The sequence below is a fragment of the Cydia strobilella genome, chromosome Z, assembly GCF_947568885.1.
Source record: "Cydia strobilella chromosome Z, ilCydStro3.1, whole genome shotgun sequence".
Classification (NCBI taxonomy): Eukaryota; Metazoa; Arthropoda; class Insecta; order Lepidoptera; family Tortricidae; genus Cydia; species Cydia strobilella.
Window position 1 is genome coordinate 61,181,435 of NC_086068.1, and position 23,393 is coordinate 61,204,827.

General features: G+C 40.7%; 4 protein-coding genes across 4 annotated transcripts; all 4 read right to left on the reverse strand.

Annotated features, from left to right (window-relative positions):
- Nucleotides 1-846: 846 nt before the first annotated feature.
- On the reverse strand, nt 847-10,018 carry LOC134753808 (uncharacterized). The gene is made up of 4 exons (XM_063689751.1): nt 8,219-10,018; nt 7,630-7,918; nt 7,133-7,254; nt 847-914 (listed from the first exon to the last, which is right to left on the reverse strand). The coding sequence occupies exons 1-4, from the start codon at nt 9,840-9,842 to the stop codon at nt 847-849; spliced, it is 2,103 nt and encodes a 700-aa protein (XP_063545821.1). The 5' UTR covers nt 9,843-10,018.
- Nucleotides 10,019-10,318: 300 nt separating this feature from the next.
- LOC134753809 (uncharacterized) lies at nt 10,319-11,118 on the reverse strand. Its single transcript, XM_063689752.1, has 2 exons — nt 10,470-11,118; nt 10,319-10,422 (listed from the first exon to the last, which is right to left on the reverse strand). Exons 1-2 carry the CDS (start codon nt 11,116-11,118, stop codon nt 10,319-10,321), a joined length of 753 nt encoding a protein of 250 aa, XP_063545822.1.
- Nucleotides 11,119-13,366: 2,248 nt separating this feature from the next.
- LOC134753810 (beta-1,3-galactosyltransferase 4-like) lies at nt 13,367-16,012 on the reverse strand. The gene is made up of 4 exons (XM_063689753.1): nt 15,894-16,012; nt 15,347-15,616; nt 14,578-14,986; nt 13,367-13,571 (listed from the first exon to the last, which is right to left on the reverse strand). The coding sequence occupies exons 1-4, from the start codon at nt 15,948-15,950 to the stop codon at nt 13,408-13,410; spliced, it is 900 nt and encodes a 299-aa protein (XP_063545823.1). The 5' UTR covers nt 15,951-16,012; the 3' UTR covers nt 13,367-13,407.
- Nucleotides 16,013-17,892: 1,880 nt separating this feature from the next.
- Nucleotides 17,893-21,551, reverse strand: LOC134754603 (uncharacterized). Its single transcript, XM_063690921.1, has 2 exons — nt 20,860-21,551; nt 17,893-18,484 (listed from the first exon to the last, which is right to left on the reverse strand). Exons 1-2 carry the CDS (start codon nt 21,355-21,357, stop codon nt 18,287-18,289), a joined length of 696 nt encoding a protein of 231 aa, XP_063546991.1. The 5' UTR covers nt 21,358-21,551; the 3' UTR covers nt 17,893-18,286.
- Nucleotides 21,552-23,393: the final 1,842 nt, after the last annotated feature.

Below are 23,393 nucleotides of genomic sequence, written 5' to 3' on the forward strand. Positions count from 1 at the left end.
GCAGAGGGGCCACTCTGGTCCAAGAGAACGCGTACCCGTGGATAGCGCGGGTAGCACCCCAAGTAGCAAAGTGACGTCAGCGATGTCATAATGACGTAACAATGACGTCATTATGACGCCATAAAGACGTCACTGACGTTATAATGACGTATAAATGATATCTGGGACGCGTGCGGCACAGCTCCACTACACCGGAGCCCATGATCTGCACGGCGGCCCGGATCCAGACGAGAGGTTAAAACAGCTGCCAGATGTATTGCCATATACGTCAGACAATAATTCCTAAATTAATTAGGTATTAATTTAGGTTAACTTAACTAACTAGGTCTCCATTTTCAAGCACTAACAGTGCCTGAGTGAGTAGCGGTCACGACGGATGGGCGTCACGTACTAGGCTCTCCGAAACATGTCGCGCGAGTGACTAAAACGTGAGTGAAACCGCTAAGTTAGTTAAGTTAATACGAGTATGTCTCACGATAGTTTAAATTCGATTATTGATTTAGGTGTTGAATAAACTCTGAAACTCTTTTGGCGACAATTTTATGAGTTCTTTGATCTTCTTTGTGGTTTCATGCAATTCTTCTGTTACAGAAAGACTCACCGCCGAACCAAAATCAATCCAAGCTAGAGAACATACACGCGAGGAACTCGTTTTGTAACAAACTACTCCCAATGGTGGACAACTCGGAGGATTACTAGGCCCCCTGCGTCCACTCCTGCGACGCGCTGCAACTCCAGCAACAGCACGACATGCCACCGCTACCTGTTCGGGCTGGGGCATGTCAACGATGAGCAGCTAGTCGGTATCGTCACGTGGACGTGCGGGAACAGTGCTCGGGACAGGACCTAGAGAGATCTGTGCGGCTGCCTGTGGGGGTGGCGGTGCTCGATGCTCGCTTTGCGCCAAATCTGAACTGTGCAGAAAAGTTGCTTAGAGGCTACACTGTTTTAAAAAACCAGCGAAGTGCGAGTCGGACTGCGCACGAAGGGTACCGTACCATTACGCAAAAAACGGCAAAAAATCACGTTTGTTGTATGGGAGCCCGACTTAAATGTTTATTTTATTCTGTTTTTAATATTTGTTTATAAGCGGCAACAGAAATACGAGTACATCATCTGTGGAAATTTCAACTGTCTAGCTATCACGGTTCATGAAAAACTGCCTGGTGACAGACAGACAGACGTTTTTACCCTTTGGGTACGGAACCCTAATAAAAACTTACATATCTTATAGGATATCTAGCAAGTTTGTGCCACTGAATGACAGAACACACCGAAATAGTTGTTTCGAGACCCCATAATACGGGCATACCTTTTATAAAGCCTTAAAATATGCAGTTTGCATTCATCACAAACCTTAAAAAAAATTGTAATTAACATCTTTGCCTCGTTTATTTATTTATTTCATTCAATTTACTTAAAAATATTATCATCCTGTCCTGGCCGGCTTCGGCCACGGCGACTGGGTTTGAACTGGTCCGCAGGTCAGCACCTCTCCCTATTAACTCTACATACAAACACTAATATACTATGTAGTATATAAGTGTGTATTGTAATTTTGTACATGTTTGCCCATATCGATTTATTACGGCTTCAGTTGGATCAGGCTGACCCCAGGGTGAGGCAAGAGCTAACCTACACTAACTTTAGTCCCGGCGGACACAACTCCACTGCGACGCAATATTCGAGTCGGTCACTTGAGTAAAATGATGATACCAGTATGTTTCAAACTTACTGTATCTTCGGTTGATTATAATACCAAACATCAAACATTTATTAAGCAAATAGGCCACAGGGGCACTTTTACATGTCAATTTTTACAAGCAATACATCATCATCATCATCACTTAAGAGTCTTGACTTGCCAGTCCTTTCTTTCCAGCCAGTCTTTTGATTTGCTCGTACGATGCATTCTCTTTTACTTGGCTCAGGTATGTGATTCTAGGCTTTCCACTGCCTCTCGTCTTTTCAATTTTTCTTTCCAGGATGTTAAGGAAAAAGTTGTCGTTTCGTATTAGGTGTCCTAACATCTTGCCTCTCCTATTCCTTATGGTATTTAATAAGCTTCGCCTTTCTCCTACCATATTCAAAACCTCTTCATTCGTCTTTCTTTCAGTCCAGCTAATCCTTTCCATCCTCCGCCAACACCACATTTCGAAAGCTTCCAACCTTTTTCGGTCTTTTTGTCTCAGTGTCCACGTCTCACTCGCATACAACGCAATGCTCCAGATAAACACTTTTATCAATCGTTTCTTGGCTTTGGACAAGCAATACAATTAACCAAAATTCACAAAAAACGATTACAAATATGGAATCAATGTAATATTAGATACTTTGTTAGAGATGTATCCAGTCTAAATGTCGAATTACACAAAAAAACTAATAAAAGATATACAAACAACAGACAATTACTACAATTGTTTAGAGATGTGACAGTCTCTAGGTGTCAGAGATAAAATATATATAATAAATAAAATAAAAACGATCATCAAATTATCCTTAGAGGTGTAAAGGGTCTCCAAGACTTGAATTGAACGACGTATATGTATATCAGAATGATATTTAAATCATGTTACTAAGCTATCGTGCGTCTCGCCCGCGGCAATCCATGTACGGACGAGCGAAATAATGTTCATTCTTATGTCAGTGTACGATCGAATTGATCATAGTCTCGCGTATCATTTCCAATTTTGAACCGAGGCCGTAATTAACAGGTACAAAAATGATTTTTTATACATCATTAAAGTTTGCCATTTTAAGAGGCCGGTGTCGATTTTAGTCGCAAAAATTTAAAATTGATAGATTTAGTCGGTGAAATTGTACACCTTTTGTTACCTAATTGAAATAACAAGTACTGGTTTCCATTAGCGCATCTTCTTATCTTACCTTTTATCAGATCAATTTGTTGAAAACAGACTCACTAAAATAGTAATGTTTGCTTTTCTGATGGACGTTTAGGTAAACGCGCGTAAAGCACTGATTTTGTCGCTCTTATTTGTAAATTTCGTAAAGTTTGGACGGCTAAACATGGTAATTTTGTATTACACATATCCTGTACTTGACGTTTATCAGACTACATTTTTATTATTATGACTTTGAAGTAGTGTAAATGAAAGTTAGACGAAATCAATTTTCACCAGAAATTACTTCAAAACAAGTGACAATTTCTCTGAAAATCGACTTAATTTCCACGTAATTTTGATACTTAAACAATCTACAACATTTGTTGAAACTATTCTTATACATCAATTTGTATAATTTACCACCATACATTTTTGATGAATTTTTAAAAACTGCCCCTTCTTTTCATATATTACCGGTGACGCACGCTTGCGACCTCATTATTAAAAGGCAAGATGAGAAGACGTGCTAATAGAAACCAATACTTGTTATTTAGATATTACGTAACAAAACATGTATAATTTCAACGACTAAATCTATCAATTTTAAATTTTTGCTCCAAATTCGACTACGGCCTCTTAAGGTAGTTATAACTCTAATCCCACCAAACACATTTTCATGTAAAATGTTGCCACGACGAAATCATAATGTTCGCACTGTCAAAAAGTTATCAGATCTTTTGTAGAGCCAAGCTTCTAACTCTACAAACCCTAAATTCACAAACTACACCTTAGTCAAATTATGTGGCTTGGCTGTTTCGCTACCGTCACATGGACGTAATGTGAAAAATGGATTCACTGTACATTATTTTTAGGGTTCCGTACCCAAAGGGTAAAAACGGGACCCTTTTACTAAGACTACTTTATCCGTCTGTCTGTCTGTCCGTCTGTCTGTCACCAGGCTGTATCTCATGAACCGTGATAGCTAGACAGTTGAAATTTTCACACATGATGTATTTCTGTTGCCGCTATAACAACTAATATTAAAAACCGGCCAAGTGCGAGTCGGACTCGCGCACGAAGGGTTCCGTACCATTACGGAAAAAACAGCAAAAAAATCACGTTTGTTGTATGGGAGCCCCATTTAAATATTTATATTATTCTGTAAATATTTATAGTATTTTTGTTATAGCGGCAACAGAAATACATCATCTGTGAAAATTTCAACTGTCTAGCTATCACGGTTCATGAGATACAGCCTGGTGACAGAATATATTGTTTCTCCATATTCATCTAACCCAGTAGGGATAAATTAAGTTTTTTTTATGTACATCAAAAGACACGGCCATGGCCCATGACACCTCAAGTTTAAGCTTTTATTAAATCTTATTTTGCAATAAGATTCAATCTTCCTAACGTCAGTAAATTGATTTCCTTTTTCCCTGTGAAGATCAGAAAGATATAAAACTTGAAGGACAAGTGAACCTGCGCCAACTATTTCTCTGCAGAACAACTTTCTTATCTTATGTTTCTACTCTGAGTTTGCAATTGCATTCTTTCTAACCACTAGAGTTCGCGTCAGATCTTAACTCGCTTCTAATCAGTATCTTAACTCGCTCAGAAATTGGTGTCAAACAATAACCAGACAGTAGGTTCCGACACTTGAAGACACAGAATAATATAACATTTATTTAAAACACATAAATAGCTAACATATAAAAATTAAAAACTAAAACTAAAAATAAATAAAACTAAGCTTAAAATAAAAAACTATTTTTAGTTTTTTATTTTAGAAGTTTTTTAAATAGTTTTCTATTCCCCTGCGGCATGGTGCCGTAGATGCTGGCAGCATTTCCTCGCTGTATCGCAATGCTTACTCTTTGTGCGAGGAAGCTGCCAGCACAGAATAACTAATAGTACTACCGTACAGAAAATTCACTCCTTCACAAAAGCCAGATTTAGGTATAAAATTATACCTACACTCGCCGCCTGCGAGCAAAATTGAAACTTATAACCGCGCACGAACCGTGAATCTTTTTTGCGCGCCGCAGTTTTATGACCGAGCTGCGAGTGTCGGCACGGGGTTATCACTTGACAAGTTTTTGTACCTATACCTACTGATTTATTATTTTTAAGATAAATATGTAGGAATTACAAACGTTGATTCTGTAAACATAAAATTTTTAGCCGGGGATAGTATGTCTGATTCTCACGGAAGTACCTAGGTATGCCACAGAAGTACTTATTCCTTTGAAAATATGTCGGTCAATAAGGTATAGTCCGGAATTTAAAAAAAAAATGTTTTTTCTGCTTCCTTGTTCTTCCGTTTATTCAGACATCCGTAAACAGAACATTATCTTTTATACAGATTAGATCGCGATTTAGGTTTCGAAGCCATTGCGTAGTTTCAATTTGCGCGAGCGCCACGTGACACGACTATCGTGCGAGCCGAGCGGCAGCCCACTGCCATACACCTGCCCGGGCGGTGCGCCGGCCATATATACCTAAACTGCGCAGTGACACCCCCCTGCTGCCAGCTCTACGATCACCGGTGACGTCTACTATTCTTTTAGATAATTCCTTAAAAAGTGTAGACACAGAATTATATTTTCACCTCAGCAGCTCGAACAAGCCTACTTTCGTCACTCCCTGGAGTGAGGAAAGTGCGACTTTCCTCACTCCAGGGAGTGAAACAATGTAGCTTTTTAATTTAGTGAAGGCCATGAACTTCATACTTTTATTACATTTTTTTTATGGTATGGTACGGTACGGTACGGTACAGTCCGGTCCGGTCCGGTCCGGTCTCGTATCGTATGTTATCGTATCGTACATATTATAATACTTTTTTTTGTTTATTCTGTGTAATTCGAAATACATTTTAACCTTTAATATTTTACATCTCGTGTTTTTGAGTCCCTCGCAAGAAAAACCAACTTTCCTCTCTTGTTGCACAAATAACTATTGAGAACATTTTAACTTTAAAGTGCGTAAAGTGGACATCTGTACAGCAGAAAAATTTGATAGCACAAATCTCAAGGCACATCGCAGTTTCTTACGTTGTGTTAATGAATTTTATCGAGTGTATCGACTTTGAGAGGTTCTTATAGGTTTTTTGGCATAAATAGGTTTAAAGTAACAGAGTTAAAACGAACGAAAACGAGCACTGTTCACTCACTACACTGTACTGCCCTTCCTACCTTTTGCAATGAAATTTGAAATTTGTTAAAAATTTGCGGATTGGCTGTCCGTATGTATTGTTATGGGCGACTCCTCCTTTCCCATAATTTCTGTAAGGAACCTCTTAAGGAATATGGCTTCTTTGGCAGCTTCGGATAGGCTCATATATTCAGCCTCAGCTGTTGACAAAGCTATACTCCTTTGTTTGGTACTCTGCCATAAAATGGCTCCCTTTGCCATCATGAAGACATTTCCGGAAAATGATTTTCTGTCAACAAGGTTTCCACCATGATCACTTGACAACTTAATATGTACTCATTTTACTCCGAAACCAAAGCGCGTAGTAGCCGATAGAATAGCGACATCTACTATGAAATTGAGCAACTATTATAACTAAACATTACATTCAAGGCACTCTACTTAGTATCAAAGTACTGGGTGTTACTTAACTGTGGATACTCGAGAGAATTACTGCAGCTACTTGTTCAAATGAAAAAACTTTCCTGACTCCCGATGTAAAGATAAAAGATAAAGATAAAAGACATTTATTCGTGACGATCACAACACAAGTACGAACATGTACAGACAACAACAGCAAGAAAAGAAGAGATCATCAAGTGTGCATCACGAAATGGACCCAACTCAGCATAATGCTAGCTATTATTTTTAATTAATTAATTTAATTTAATTTTATTCATAGACCAACTGAGATCATTGTTGTTAGTACACATAAAGCTTAAATATATGGTTAGTATTATACACTATATAACGAATGTCAATAAACTTAATAATAAATTAATTAATAAAAAATTGAAAAGAAGTGAAATTAAATCAAACAAAATACAATAAAAACAAAATTCAATAAAATTAATATCAATGTCACTAAAATATGTTTAAAAATTAAAATTTAAAAATGTATAATAGGTATTATCATTAATTAGAATTAAATTAAAATTAAAATTTTAAAATTTGATAAAATGTCACTTCATACTTCTTACAAGTTTTCAGGTGTCAGTGTAGGTATTGTACATCCCGGTTCAGGTGTATACTACAACAGCGGTTGAGATATGCACAGTCTAAACGGTCAGATATCATTTTCAAAATGCTGTTGGTACTAGCGCGGATCCGGCGCACCAGGGATGTACATCGCTTGCGCATAGTCGTGTGGAAACAGTCCACCCACGCCTCGGCAAACATCCCTGATGCACTGCAGTATCGCGGCAGCCCCATCAGCACCCTGAAAGCGTTATTGAACTGTACACGAAGAGAATTGTACCGTGCCACTGTGTAGTTCGCCCATAGGCCGCTAGTATATAGGGAAGTGCAGTAAGCCCTGAAAAGAGTGACCTTGACTTGATTAGAGCATTTAGCGAACCTACGGGCGATCATATTAGCTCTAATAGACAATGCTCTTCGCTCTCGTTCAATGTCCGTATCGTCTTTAAGGTCAGATGTCACGATATGCCCGAGATATTTAAATTGTGACACTACAGCGAGTACCTCGCCGCTTAATTTGATAGGTGGGATATCGGATGGGCATTTGTTTCTAACCTTAAAGACCATACATTCGCTCTTTCTGACATTATATTTTAAACCGTGACTACTAGCGTACCGCTCACAGACACCTATCAGCTTAGTGAGCCCACAGGGAGAGGCACTCAGCAGCACCATATCGTCGGCGTAGCTGATATTGTTTACGCATACTCCATCAATATGGCACCCGATGCGGGTGCTGCTGAGTTCCTCTATCAGTGCATTTACATACAGGTTGAAGAGCTTAGGCGAAGTCAATCCTCCCTGCCTTACTCCGCACTTCAACCTGTATGCATCCGAAAATGCTCCCGCCCATCTAACGACATTCGATTGGTTTTGATACCAGTACTTCAGAACTTTATTTAAATCTGGTGGCATGTTAATGTCATTCAGTTTTTGCCAAAGGATGTCATAATTAACCATATCGAATGCCTTCGATAGATCAAGGTAGCATGCGTATACATTTGTCTGTCGGTCTGTGTAGTATTTGACAGTATGCTTAAGACTCAGAATTGCACTTTCGGTCGACAAACCCGATCTAAAGCCAAATTGGTTGTCGTGTAACTTTAGATATTTGTCAATCTGAGAATTAAGCACACTGTCAAACACTTTGGCTACTATGGTCGCAAGCGAAATGGGCCTATAGTTGTTCTTGTCGCTAATGTCACCGGTTTTGTTCTTCACTATTGGCACCACCACAGTCCTCATCATGTCGTCTGGCAGGAAAGCGTGTCCTATACAAAATGTGTACAGCATGGCCAGTACTCTTGGTAGATGCGGTCCAGCATGCTGGAGGTGCTCAACACTGAGGCCGTCATGACCGGGAGACTTACCCCTTGTGATACATTTAATGGCTTTCTTAACTTCATTAGCCGTAAACTTGGTAATTGTCCTCCGGTCATGAGACCCAGTGTCTGCCACCCCTGGCGACTGTGTTGATGCCAATGGTGATTCAACTCGAAAAAAGCTTCTAAACATGTTGGCAATACTTTTATTATCACTGACACCCTCGACGCTCACCGGAAGGCCCGGTTTGGGATTGAGTCTGTTAGTGGACTTCCAGAAACTCTTAAAATCTCCCTTAGAGTGATGCTCACATATAATATCTAGCTTAATTTGGTCTTCATTCTTTTGACACCACTTTAAACGAGATCTAAAGATTCTTTTGCTTGCACGCATCTCCTCAAACACTCTTCCTACTCTAGGTTTGGAGTACCACAACCAAACCTGAAACTTGAAACGGGCTGTCCTATGAGCGTCGCTCACATACCTGTTCCAGCCAGCTATAGGCTTTTTCTTTTTAACAACATTCGACCTTCCACTTACAGTTGCTGATTCAGTTAAGGCGCTAATTATCTTACTGTAATATTCCACAATAACTTTTTTATGACTAGGGTCCGTACAAGTGTGATCACAACACTGACGCAACTCCTGAGGAAAATCAATCAATTTTAATCTTGTGTTACATTCGCTGTTGTAGATTGCCACTTGCTCAGGGTTTCTTTCACCCCATACTATTTTATTTGACATAGTTATCTCCTCACGACTTATTTTAGCCCTTATTACTTGCAAGTCGCATTCTACCACCAGCGGAAAATGGTCTGACCAGACAACGTCATGACGTACGTACACATTCGTAACCGAACCCATTGCCGACACGCTAGTGAGACAGTGGTCCAGCCAGCTCGTCGACCCATGTGCGTCACTTACAAATGTGTACGTACTAGATTGTAAACCCAACTTTTCAATGTCCGCACAAATCCAGCCCTGGTCATCACAAAAACAAGACAGTTCATTATAAAACAAGCCTCCAGGATGTGCATTAAAATCACCGAGTATGTACACCGACTCTGTATTGTTATTGTTTACTATAGCACTTACTGTACTCAGGCAATCCGTGAAATCCGTTAAATTCTCTACCTTATCTGTAGGCATATACACACTCAACACTAAGAATGACCTTTGACCTATAGTTATTTTTACGGCACATATCCGCGGGTTACTGCATTTTACAACCGACACGTTACGAAACACACTCTTGTTCCACAACAAAGCTACGCCGCCGTACGGTCTGCCTCTAAGCATCCCCGCCGCCGTGTCCACTGCCGAGGTTCCTGTGTAGCCGAAATTTTCGTCGATAGTATCAAGGAAACAAATTTCGTCAGGCAATAGCCATGTTTCCTGAAGACTAATTAGGTCATATGTTTTACATAACTGGCGTATGTCATCCTTAGAACGCTTAACATTTTTGCAGTTAAAACTCACAAATGTATATAGGGTTTTATCCTGCATTCAGAGCATTATTTACGCCGTCTGCAACCTGACCGTTGCCGGTTATCCGATTAATCCGGTCCTTGTAGTTCACAAAACGCCGAAAAATAACGCCCTGCGGCCACAGTGTATCGCTCAAAAACATTTCAACTTTACGCTCTAATACAAAGAACTTATACGCGTTGTACCCTTTGTCCTTTTTACTTCGGATTTTTTCTAGACTTACACACTCCTTAGTCTTGGTTCGTATATAATTAGAAATATCCTCCATTGACGCTTCTTTGTCCACGTTTGTAATAAATATAGGTACTTGCGGTTCAGCTGCCCTAAATTTGCAGTCAATCGGATTATTACAGCCAGTTTTACCAGCATAGCGATAGGCGTTCCTAGTTTTATTTCTAGACTTCCGATTCTGGACTATTTTAAAATCGCCATTTTTTGCCAATGTATCCCTAAAAGATGGTTTACTGGAAACATGAACATCACTTATATCCTTGTTATTTGTTGTACTTGCATTTATTATAGGCATCGGCTGATCCGGCGCCGTCGCTCGACCGATATCGCTCAGCTGTGAAGGTGACGTCACCGCGGTCGTTGCTACCTGCCCGGCCGTTACGGCACAAACATCGCCACTTGTTTTTATCGCACTCAGCGGGTACTCCATGACCGATTCTTCACTATTTTGCTTAGGAGATGAAGCACTTATTTTATTATAGCTAGTATTGTAATTTGTAGTTGTGTCTAGTTGAGAAAGTCCGGTCGGTCCGCTGTCCACATAACCGCCTCGCTTTGTGTTTACATTAATAAAACTACGAAAACGACTGGGCACTGATAACGGGTCAGGTGTAGGTGCTATAGGTGTCAGCCTTAAAATTTCGTCCTTAAGTTGATCTTTTGTAGCATATTTTTCTTTTATGTCCCTTATCTCCGTCTGCATAAGCACCAAGTCCTTTAGCAATTTCGTGACATCCAAGTGATCGAACGTAAGAGGAGGTAATTTTTCCAAACTACGGGCCACAAATATCGGTACTAATTCAGAGTTTGTTCCTTTAAGAAGCGAAATTATATCAGCAAGGTCTCTGTTTTCTTTTCCTGCGTTTTTACGAGTTATCATCCTCTTTTCCGTTGGGAGCGATTCAAATAACAGCTGTTTCGATCGTTTAATTTCTTCGCTCTTGAAAGCCGAAACACATATTCGCATCAAACTGTCTTCGTCAATAATAGACAGCTTATTCTGCACATAAGCTAACAATTCGTCTATAACAATATTACACTTATTGCACTTCACCAACGACATTGTGTCGCGCGGTCGATATTGCACACCCGGTACGAGCGAATGCGTGCGCGCAACTGAAGCCTATAAAGCCAGCGCTGGTCTTCCGTAGGGCCCATTCGGTGATGCCACGACAGATAACACACAAAGATACATATTAAAACATTACAAAGCTACACACATAGAATACCTAATTATATACAAACATATTAACCAAACCAAAAAGATATACATGAAGAGCACAAACAAAAATAAAAAAACAAGTATACAAGAAAAAAAAAGAAAAACATTCAAGAAACAAACAAACAAATCCATAGACAATTAATAATTATGAATGCGACCAAAAAACCAAAAATCTGTCAAAAAAACCAGCTTGCAGCTGCTAGCGCCAGCGGCTACTGGCAAAACTAAAACTGCCTGCAACTGCAAGCACGGTATAACCTCAACTAAATGGTATTATCGCAACATAAGACGTAATCCTAACATACACTTAAAATTATAAATTAAAAGAAGTAACATGGCAAAGCAAAAGGGACAAAAACGAACGGTAAATAAATACGAGAGACAATTTATATGCAACTAGTGTCATGACTCAAAGTTTCCTGTGATTGTTGGTGTAAATACATAAACTTCTTGAGTTTGCATCTAAAAGTGTTAACATTTTGCAGGTTCCTTATTGGCGGAGGAATGTTATTCCAAATCTTTGCTCCTGTATATCGAAAACTACCACGAAACGCTGATGTAGCGTGTCGGGATGTCAGTAGCTGTATCGCACACTGCCGGCGTTCACGCGTCCTATCGACCGTCAGCTTATCGTAAAGATATTTTGGGGTATTGAACTTCAAGACACCAAAAAGAAGACAAGCTAAATGGAGTTTGCGTCGATGCTGCATTTTTAGCATATTGTGTTTGTTGAGGAATGGAGTGACATGTGCCCTTGAGGGAATGCTGAAACAAAAACGTGCGCAGGCATTTTGGACGCGTTGGATAAGCTGTGGCGCTGTTACTATAAAATTTAGGTATCCCCCCCCTAAATGATGAATTACCGTAAGCGAGGTCGGAAGCGTGGCCAAAAGCGTATCGAACCATGCTTAGTGTAAGTTTCTGTAGCTACTACGAACTAAAACCGAACACATTAAAAATCGGTAAACGCTACAGACTAAACGGCTAATTGACTGAGCGAAGTGAGCGTTTCTTATTCAGCTCGGGCAAAATATTTTCGTAGGTCCGATCGTTTTGATCAGTTTTGAGCGAAGGGAAACGTTTATATACCTATTTTAGTTCAATATTATATGCGGGACTAACCCAATTGTTTATTTAGTCACTCAAGTCAACTCAAGTGTGCAATAAACAACCGATACGCTAAGATAAGATTGGTCTAGATTGGCTGAATAATAAAAACCGGACAAGTGCGAGTCGGACTCGCCCACTGAGAAGTTACGCACTTTTTAGTATTTGTTGTTATAGCGGCAACAGAAATACATCATCTGAAAATGTCAACTGTCTAGCTATCGGTTCATGAAATTCAGTATTCAGTATTCATTTATTTCTTGCTTCCATGGTACATTTTTGGGTAGTATTTACATATTTCTTATGGCATCACATGGACCCTGAATAGGGTGTAGCAAATACAGATAATTTAATTAAATTACAGTTACTTAATATATCTAGTGGCTTTTACGAACTTATAACTATGTATATAAACTTTGTATATAACACAAATGTATTTACAATGCATGTGCTCGAAAAGTGCGTTTCCTACGGAGCCGTATCATGCGGAAAGTACTACTCTTCCGTACTAGTGCTTTTTGTTTTGAAATTATTTTATAGTACATATGGTGCTACTATCTCGCACTAAAGCGGAAAAGAGCACTTTTCCGCACTAGTGCTTTTTGTTTTCAATTTTTTAATAATTAAACTTATTTGCCATTACATGTTTTTTTACTTGCACAATGCATAGTAAAACATTGTATGATACACGTGCGTAAAGATGATTTCCGACTCGTATTCCTTTATACACTCGTCGGAAATCATACACTTTCCGCACTTGTTACATAAATAGCTCTAATAACAACAATAATTATAATTTATAACGATAAATAGGTTCATTATTATTCACAACGACGAGACTTAATCGCGTAAAGGTTTATTGTGGCTATAATTTCCTTTCTTCCATAAATTCGGTTATCGTATAAAGCTTTTGTTATAGTTATAGATATTACAGCCTGGTGACAGACGGACAGACTTAGTAATAGGGTCCCGTTTTTACCCTTTGGGTAAGGTATAATCAAATTCCGTGGTAAATGTGTAATGTCAGCAAGCTATGTCCGGGTCGAGCAGCATGGCCCAGCGCGCGTACTGCTCGTGCACACGTGCCTCCATGACCACGGAGCGGCGCGCGGCGCACGCGGCGCCCGTCGCCAGCAGCAGCTCGGGCGCGTGCGCGACGCGGACGCCGGCGCGGGCGGCCACCACTCCTGCAACGACCGTAGGCTTCACAATGACACGTACCATGTTGCGCTAATGTTTTCCCCCCTTTAATACAAGACCACGCGCTCAGGCACAAAAGAAATAATGGCTTTTGTTTAACAGAATGCCATTGTTAGTACAGGTAAGTGAACGAGCTCAGTAGAGATAGCGTTAACTATGATCGTAGGATGTATTGTTGCGCCGATAAGCTTTTCTAACGTGAGCATAGCAAACGCGCGGCTGTTTTATGCGATAAACGCAGTGTTGAACGCCGCATGCGTTCAACGGAATGTAAGAAAACCGGCCAAGTGCGAGTCGGGCTCGCGCACGAAGGGTTCCGTACCATTACGCAAAAAAACGGCAAAAAAATCACGTTTGTTGTATGGGAGCCCCACTTAAATATTAATTTTATTCTGTTATTAGTATTTGTTGTTACAGCGGCAACAATCATCTGTGAAAATTTCAACTCTAGCTATCACGGTTCGTGAGATACAGCCTGATGACAGACAGACAGCGGAGTCATAGTAATAGGGTCTCGTTTTTACCCTTTGGGTACGGAAACCTAAAAATATGGTTGTTTGTAAAGTCGGTTCACGGTCGATAATTCTGCGCGATAACATCATAAGAAAACATTAGTGAAAAGGCCGTAACGTTACCATTTAGATTGGATCGGATTTAGATCCGCACCGAGAACCAAGTTCGTTGGTATAGCCAGCTGTGAAACAGCAAGAAAAGCTCCCTAGAAGATGGACCGGATCCACTCAAGATAGCAGAGATCGTTGAATGGGAAAGGCTTGAAAGTGGATGTCTTTCCGCATATGTAGGCCGAGCACATGATTGACGCGACAGTATCTCGCCGCGAGATAGGCTAGCCGTCTTTTACTAACTGTATGAATTAAAGGGGGACGGGTAGTCTATGTCGCGGCGAGATACTCTCGCGCCAATCATGTGCTAGCCCGGCTGATAATGGTGGTGACATAGAACAAGGAAGATGATGACCTTTTCTTAACTTACCCATAAACACATCTTCTAGACGTACGTACCGCGCGTTTGGAGCGACTTCGAGCAGCGCCGGCACCGCGTCGCCACTCACCAAATACCCGTGCCCCACTGCGTATGTCGGGTACCTCGCCCCGGGGTACTCTTCCTCCGGGACGGAGTACTTGAACCGCTTGTCTCGCGGCGGCTTTATGTTCTCCAACACTTCCCCCCAAATAGTGTTCGTCGTGTTTTGGTCTTCGATAAAGCTGAGCAGCCGCTCGATGTTGACGAACATGTCGTCATCCGTTTTGAACAAATGAGGAGCTAGCGGGCAGTGGGCCGCGAACCATTCCAGCATCGACAGTGATTTTAGGGGTAGGTTTAGGTAGGTATCTTCGAAGCGGGCTTCGATGAGGTCTCGATAGCGAGCGTCTTCGTCGAGTCAAAGATTGATATAACTCCGTAATAGATGGATACAGTCTAAGGAAAAAACGTGCCTCGAAAATCACGAAAATTTGATTCTCGATCAGATGGCGCCACTAGTTTTGGCCTACACTCGTATAGAGGGCGTTGACTGTTTCGTTTGTTATTTATAATTTTAACGCATACCAGTGAAAGAACATGGGTCAAAATCATATAAAAATAATTAATGCAAATAAAAAAATAATTTATCCATATTTAAATACATTTTAACGTATTTTTATAAATATTTATTTTTAGTTTTAAAGTGTGTCGACAGATGGCAGTGAATTTACTGGGGTTACAAAATTTACAATGACAATAACGCTCTAGTATAAGTTACTCTATGGTCGAGTATTGCGTCGCGCAGGGGCGGAGGCGTGACGCCGAGGAGGAAGGCGAGCGCGACGTGGTTGGGGCGCGCCGCTAGCGCCCAGGTGGCGCGGATGGCGTCGCGCGCCGCGCGGTGCGCCGGCGCTGACGCCACGAGGATCACGAGGCCGGTGCGCGCGCCGCGGTCGGGGCACAGCTCGCCGTGTGCCCGCGTATGTCCCGCTACGTATCGCGATCGCATCATCATAGCACGAGGAACTGAGTTTTGACCATTTAATACCTAAGGGACCATGTTTATTAAATAAACTTTATTTTAAAATAACCACGTTTGACTAACTGATTCGCAATACCTATTGTGTAGGACGTAGGTCCTTTTTGCATAAATATTAGAGGTTAATATAAATGTTGCTTGTATTTTTCATGTCACTATATGATGTTATTGTAAATGTTGTATTGACATAGTACATTTTTGACAATAGCTCAACTAAGTTATTACGATACAACGTTATACCACAACTTTAAAAGAAAAACTTGTTAAGCGCCAATATAATACATACTTCCTCAAATTCTTCGTCTTCGTTTTCCCAATCGGGCAGCATCAGGAACACGAGCATCGCGACGAGTAAGAACAACACAATTGTATAGATGTATTGTTTGTTTCGCTCGCGAGGCAACCACGGGGATCGCTCGGCTTTTCGAGGATGCATGAGCGAGGCAGCTGGCTGTTATCCTGTAAAGATTAGTCAGAGTGAGCTACGCGCTTGTATACACGCACTGTCAGCCTCTTCCGCGAGGCAACCACAGCGATCGCTCGGCTTTTCGAGGATGCATGAGCGAGGCAGCTGGCTGTTATCCTGTAAAGATTAGTCAGATTAAGCTACGCGCTTGTATACACGCACTGTCAGCCTCGTCCGCGAGGCAACCACAGCGATCGCTCGGCTTTTCGGGGATGCATGAGCGAGGCAGCTAGCTGTTATCCTGTAAATATTAGTCAGAGTGAGCAACGTGCTTGTAATACGCACTGTCAGCCTCGTCCGCGAGGCAACCACAGCGATCGCTCGGCTTTTCGGGGATGCATGAGCGAGGCAGCTAGCTGTTATCCTGTAAATATTAGTCAGAGTGAGCAACGCGCTTGTATACACGCACTGTCAGCCTCTTCCGCGAGGCAACCACAGCGATCGCTCGGCTTTTCGGGGATGCATGAGCGAGGCAGCTGGCTGTTATCCTGTAAAGATTAGTCAGAGTGAGCTACGCGCTTGTATACACGCACTGTCAGCCTCGTCCGCGAGGCAACCACAGCGATCGCTCGGCTTTTCACGGATGCATGATCGAGGCAGCTAGCTGTTATACAGATAGGTAGGTAGGTTGTATATATATATTATTGGAGCGGCCTTGGCCTGGATCAGGTGGAGAGTAGGAGTGGACTGTATGTATTTAAATAATAAAAATGATGGAAAAATAGAGATTTATTCTAAGAAGCACGTTACATGTTGAAGGCTAGAATTGAAGAGGTCGCTATAGTATTTTATTTTTAATGTTGCTAACATTATTGCGCCTCGAGAATGAAATTTAATTAAATTAATTTAAAAGCGCATTAACATGAACAACATTTAACATGAGTCACATTAATGTATGCTTAGTAGACTTAAACATATTATAAAATTAAGGTCACATTTTATGCTACGTACACGTACTTATAGCATAAATAACATAACATCATTATGTAATATTACATGTCAATCATATCTTATTTACTTTTAAAAGGCATGTTGAAGTATAACAGTGATGCAATGATTATGTTTTAATCATTAACATTCAACGAAATTAAATTAATAGCACTTAGACCGAGCGCATATAAATCAAACAAAAATCTTAGCAGATGTAAACAAAAGCTCTTTGTTTACACTAAAATGCATACATATGTATACCTTTATAATAGGCAATTAAGACACTTATAAAACTATAAATATATATATTTTTTTTTTTTTTTTTTTTTTTTTTTTTTTTTTTTTTTTTTTTTTTAGTATGTGGGTATTTTTGCATTTTGTAATTTTTCCTCAGTCACCCGTTGACCACGAACGCTGTAAAGAGTTCGAAACGTCGGGATGAATTATAAATTCAATATACGCGATATAATCCGTTTTCATAGTTTTATTTCATAAAAATAAGGCCGTTATATATGTCTATAGGCAGTACACATATTTTTGTAATAGACCTATTGTGCGTATGACCGTTTGGCAAGCGTACCTCAACTGCGCGTACTATACCGTCCTTCCCCGGAAACAAGTTAGTTACCCTCGCCATAGGCCACTCGAGAGGAGGTCAATTGTCACTACGCAGTATGACTAAACTGTCAATAGCTACATTTGGCGTAACCGATTACCATTTTGGTCGGTTTTGCAATTGATTTAAGTAATGTTTACTCCAATACTTCCAGAAGGTTTGCTTCATACTGTTTATAGTAGACCAGAACCTAAGCAAATTAGTGGGTTTAGTACTTACATCTTGTTCTGGGTAAGTGTTTAGAGGAGCACCAGTAAGGAAATGTCCTCATCCTGATCATTGCTTACCGCTGTAATGGGCCGTGCGTTAAGTACGCCCTCTATGTCAACAAGTACGGAATTAAGCTGTTCATAGGTAAGGAGACTTTTGCCTACGACACGTTTTAGGTGGTGCTTTGCACTCTTGACTCCGCTTTCCCATATATTGGCGGTATACCGGACTATAGCTAGGAATAAAATGAAATTGTATACCCTTTTGAGCCGCGAATGATGTCACAGCTTGTTTATGGGATTGAGAAGCATGCAGGCGACACAACTCAGCTAATTGATTCCTTGCACCCTTAAAGGTGGAGGCATTATCACAAAAGACCTCGCTGGGCAGGTTACGACAGGCTATAAAGCGCTTGAAGCAAGCGAGAAAGCAGTCGGTCGTTAAATCACTACAGAGCTCAAGATGTATGGCCTTTGTAGTGAAACAAACGAACAGAGCTATGTATCCCTTTCCAATTATTGATTTTCTGATGCGGCTGTTCTTGACTGAGACCGGCCCAGCGAAGTCGAGGCCTACCCTCTGGAACACGCGCGAAGCAGTGACACGTGGTGCTGGCAAGGAACCCATCAACTGAGCCGTTGCAGCCGCCTTCAGTCTGAAACATATTACACACTTATGTATAATCTTTTTTACAGTGCGTAAACCATCTACTATCCAAAACCTCTGCCTGAGAGAACATAAGACTAACTTCTGCCCTGCATGTAGTAAACATATATGCTCATTTCTTACAAGTAAGTTTGTTATAGGTGACTGTTTTGGCAATATTGCCGGATGCTGTGCAGCATAAGGAAGCGATGCGTTTTGCAATCGACCACCGACTCGTATAATGCCTTCGCTATCGAGGAAGGGAGTTAGCGGTTTTAAATTACCTTTAAGTTGCTTGTCAGATTGCAGCATTTTTAAGTCATCTGAAAAGAATTGAGCTTGCTCATGCTTGACTATTAACATGAGAGCCTTGTTGAGTTCGACTACAGTTAAGAAGCCTTTAAGATTCTGAGAAGTTGGTTTGACATTATTGCAAAATCTAAGGATATATGCAAAAACACGAGTCATTTTTGCTATAGTAGAGAACTTTTTTATTATTTCAAACAGATCAGGGTTGTGTACCGTGGTTGTAAGGCACAGAGCACTAGTATGATCAGGTTTCAGTTCGGGTAATTCAATAGGCATGGGTGATTCTTCTGAAAATATAAAATTTTTATTATGCAGGAATGACGGGCCATGCCACCATAAGGCGTGGCCTGCGATATCTTGAGGCAAGAGACCTTTGCTGAGGCAATCTGCCGCATTGTCGTTAGTATTCACATAATGCCAATGATAGCCATCTGTCAACTCTTTGATGGTTCGGACCCTATTTGCGACGTATGTCAACAATTTTGCAACGTCTGTCTTTAGCCATGCTAGTACTATTTGACTGTCGGAGAAGAGATGGATTGCATGAATGTCAAATTTTATTGTGAGAGTGTCATAAACTCGTTTGACCAGACCAGATAAGAGCAAGGTAGCATTCAATTCAAGTCTTGGAGTGCTCAGTAATTTGTTACAGGGATTAATTCGTGACTTTGAACACAACAGCTCAGTGCGTACATTATCATGCTCATCTATCGTGCGCAAATACAGACAGCAGCCATAGGCCACTGACGAGGCATCAGCGAATCCGATCAGCTGATTGACCACTGTTTGCTGCGATTTGACACAACGCGGTACGACATAGAGATCATCAATAAAGTCAGTCCATACTTTACGAATGTTATCTGGAGGAGTAGAATCCCAATTCAGATCATGATCTGCCCATAGCATTTGCATAATAACCTTTGCGCGAACGAAAAGTGGACCTAATGGATCGTAAAATTTGCTTATATAGCTTAAAATGTCGCGTTTACAATCGTTTGAACTATTGTATGGCTCAGGGCATGTGCTTTTGAAGACATCACACTTGACATCTAGGCGAATACCTAGTGTCTTCACAAAGGCATGATCTTTTTGGAGGTCTACTTCTCCTAAGTAGTGACTTTCTTTGGGTACACTCTCTAAGACTGGCATGCAATTTGAGGCCCATTTGTGTAAGTGAAAACTTCCCAGATTGAGCATTTTGACTAACTGTGATTGCGTTTGTACTAGTTCTTGTTCAGAGCTGCAAGATACTAGAATATCATCAACATATGTGTTGTTTCTTATAGCTGACGCTGCCAACGGCATAAAATGTTCGTTTCTTTCTGCAAGATCACTGAGACATTTTGTGGCTAACCAGGAACTTGGTTTCATACCGTAAGTTACTGTGTTAAGCTGAATGCACTTTATGTCTTCATTTTTGGACTCTCGCCAAAGAATGTTTTGCAGTGATCGTTGAGCTGGATTCAAACTAACACAGCGGAACATTGATTTTATGTCACAAATAAAAAAGAATTTGTCAGCTCTGAACAATATGAGGATGTCAAACAGATCTCTCTGCACCACAGGGCCATTTAGAAGCATATCGTTCAAAGAAATCTTCTTATTTGTGCGCATTGAAGCGTCGAAAACACATCGAAGTTTTGTAGTCCGTGCTTCTAAGCGAATCACGGGGTGATGAGGGACAAAGTTCACAGGATCTTTAGTCAAATCATATTTATTTATGTCAATGTACTCTCCATGCTTTAAATCAACATATTGGTCAATAAATTTTTTGTATTCAGTGAAAAGAGCTTGATTTTTTGGCATATGCAACCTCTTTTCTAGATTAAGAAACCTATTGAGTGCTAAGTGAAAAGATTCCCCTAACTCAGAGTTAATTTGCTCTAAAGGGACCTTGGTGGGCAGTGAGACCTCATATTTATTATCCACTAGCTTTGTGGTTTCCCTAAAAAGCTTTTCACAGTAATCTTGCTCTGGTAATTTTTCTGGGAAAATTTCAGGTACTTTTTCAGTTTCCCAAAATGCACTTAACTGTTCGCTTAAATTGTCATCGCATTCACTACAAAACAAAGATACCTGATTAGAATTTCTTGCAGGTAGCTGCGTGCGGCCAGCGATGATTACGCCAAATGGTGTCTGCACTAGCGTAGGTCCTTGTGACGTAGCGGCGCATGCTACTGAATTACTCGAAGCTGCAGCGCTCAAGGTTGTAAAGCTCGGTGCCGGAGTACTTGCAGTGCCCGCAGTCACAATAGGCTGTTTAGTTGCTTGCTCTCCATTATCGAGCTTCATTTGCGGCAGGAGAATCTGAAAGAAAATGCCAGCATCTAGCAACAAATCCACATCACCAGGCTTATTAAAGTCTTCATCGGCCAATTTACAATTAGTAGGCAATGCGATGTGCGAGATGTCAATAGGAATTTGTGGCAATCTTGCTGTTATTTTATCAACAACATGGCAAGTGACAGTTACTATGAATGGATAAACAGCAGAATGCACGTCAAGGTTTATGCATTTATCCATCGCATGCTTAGCATTCTTGATGCCAGTAATTTCAGACCTAGTATTTTGCATTGGCAATTTCAATAAGTCTGCAATCTTTTGTGTTGTAAAGGATGCTTGTGAACAACCATCTAATAAAGCCTTGCAATATATAACTAACCCTGACTTGGTGATTAGTTTGACACGAGCAGAAGGCAAGAGTATATGGGTTAGACTCGATGTTGCAGACAAAGCTACAGGAGTAGGAGAATCGTCTTGATGCAACAAACTGAAAATGAAATTTACATTTGCGCTTGTGTTGCAACAAACAAATTTTGCACAAGTTGTTAGTTGAAGCGAACTCTATACGTTTTTGAGGAGAAGCTAATTTAAAACTCGGGCAATTATATATTCTGTGTGCAGACTTACAGTATGAACATTGCAGCTGAGGCTGATGCGCTGGCGGCTTTGCTTGTGCAGCTACAGGATGGCTGACAAAGCCCTGCGAAGGCCCCTTCTGCACATCAGTGTTTTCAAATGCTAGGGCACGTTTTTCCACGTAACCTAGGAATTCCTTTACCGTGGGAGACACATTATTGTTACGTTCCAGTTGGAATGCCCTGTACGTAGGGAGGTCGATTTTCTTCGAGAGGATGCAGATGATTATAGCATCCCACTTGTCCACAGGCTCCCCCAGGTTTTTTAGAGCAGCAAGATGCTGTTTTACAACTGAAAGAAAACTTCGCAAATTAGTGATGTTTGATCGTGTTATTGAAGGCATATCTAGTAGTGAACTTATGTGTTCATGCGTAATTCTGACTGTATTGTCGTATCTTTCTTTTAGCAAGCACAATGCTTCTGGGTAGCTATTGTCTTCTAATGGTAGATTTTTTATCAAATCGAGCGGTTCATCACTTAAAAAACCTTTAAGATAATATAGCTCTTGCACTGCTGAAAAAGAAGTACACTTATCAATCATGGCTGTGAACATGTTTATAAATTCGTAATATTCTGTGTATTTACCTGTGAATGTTTTTATCACGACCCGAGGCAGTTTGAGGTTCTCCGACTTGACACTTACTCCTGCGCTGCTGTTGGTAGCGTTCACTTGAGGAGGATCATCCCTTAGGCGGATAACATTTATGATGCTATCTAACTGCGCTACTAAAGAAATGTAGTTATCTTCAACCTCATCATCGGTGGCGAGAGTAGCTGGCGGGGAGGAAAACGAGACAACCTTGCTAGTAAGACGCTCATATTCACAAAAGGCCTCTAGAAGTCTAGTTTTTTTTGCTAACGCTAACTCTATCGGCGAATTTAAGAGCGCTTCTCGGTCCAAGTTGTTTTTTAAACGTGTAATTGAGCCTTTAGCGCGTCCTCGCGCTGCTATAACCTCTTTCTGTTCGGTCTCTGTCATTTTTGCAATTACAATTTTGCTATAAAATGCTTTAAACAATCACTACACTTAAATATTACACTACTATAATATACCAATACACGAATGTCGAATTCACGAGTAAAGAAATTAAATAGTTAATTCAAAAACAAAACGGATAATATTGGCGTCGTCACGTCAGTCGCTGTGTTGAAACGCAATGTTGCTGTACTTGCTGTTGCGTTCTCGGCGTTCACGTACGGCGCTGCGATTGGTCGAGGAACTCGAAGATTGCGCAGGGCTGCCGCCCGCACGAGCACGAATGGATGCGTTCAAGTATTGCACGTTGACCACGATGTACGACGTATTTTGTTGCACGCGCTTTTATGATAGCGTTAATTGGTGCATCATAGCATTTCATATGAAATATGAATCTTGCTTTGCGTTATTCTTCGTATTGCGCCGTTCGGCTTTACAAGACGGCGAAAGAAAAACGATAATTATTGCATTTTTTCTTCTTTGATTGCGCCGTTGGCGAGAAAAAATATATTATAATGCGTTCTTTATCTTTTATACTGCGCCGCTCAGCTCTTCAATAAGTCGGCGAGATAAAGAATGATTTCTGACCTTCAAATTTCAATGTAATTTATTGCGTGATTCCATCTTCGGCGCTGAATTTTTCCATCGAAGGACCATATGGATTTATTTAAATGATAAAAATGATGGAAAAATAGAGATTTATTCTAAGAAGCAC

What these genes read in the sequence shown, in the direction of transcription:
- LOC134753808 (XM_063689751.1), bottom strand. Translation starts at nt 9,842, where the DNA reads ATGCAGGATAAAACCCTATATACATTTGTGAGTTTTAACTGCAAAAAT. An exon ending in AATAGTGAAGAACAAAACCG is followed by an intron (nt 7,919 to 8,218) that starts GTGACATTAGCG and finishes ACATGCCACCAG; the next exon opens with ATTTAAATAAAGTTCTGAAG. An exon ending in CTGATAGGTGTCTGTGAGCG is followed by an intron (nt 7,255 to 7,629) that starts GTACGCTAGTAG and finishes TAACGCTTTCAG; the next exon opens with GGTGCTGATGGGGCTGCCGC.
- LOC134753809 (XM_063689752.1), bottom strand. Translation starts at nt 11,118, where the DNA reads ATGTCGTTGGTGAAGTGCAATAAGTGTAATATTGTTATAGACGAATTG. An exon ending in GGTCATGGAGTACCCGCTGA is followed by an intron (nt 10,423 to 10,469) that starts GTGCGATAAAAA and finishes ACGGCCGGGCAG; the next exon opens with GTAGCAACGACCGCGGTGAC.
- LOC134753810 (XM_063689753.1), bottom strand. Translation starts at nt 15,950, where the DNA reads ATGCTCGTGTTCCTGATGCTGCCCGATTGGGAAAACGAAGACGAAGAA. An exon ending in AAGACGAAGAATTTGAGGAA is followed by an intron (nt 15,617 to 15,893) that starts GTATGTATTATA and finishes ATGGTCCCTTAG; the next exon opens with GTATTAAATGGTCAAAACTC. An exon ending in ACGCAATACTCGACCATAGA is followed by an intron (nt 14,987 to 15,346) that starts GTAACTTATACT and finishes ATCAATCTTTGA; the next exon opens with CTCGACGAAGACGCTCGCTA.
- LOC134754603 (XM_063690921.1), bottom strand. Translation starts at nt 21,357, where the DNA reads ATGCAAAATACTAGGTCTGAAATTACTGGCATCAAGAATGCTAAGCAT. An exon ending in CTGCAAGAAATTCTAATCAG is followed by an intron (nt 18,485 to 20,859) that starts GTATCTTTGTTT and finishes AATATGTTTCAG; the next exon opens with ACTGAAGGCGGCTGCAACGG.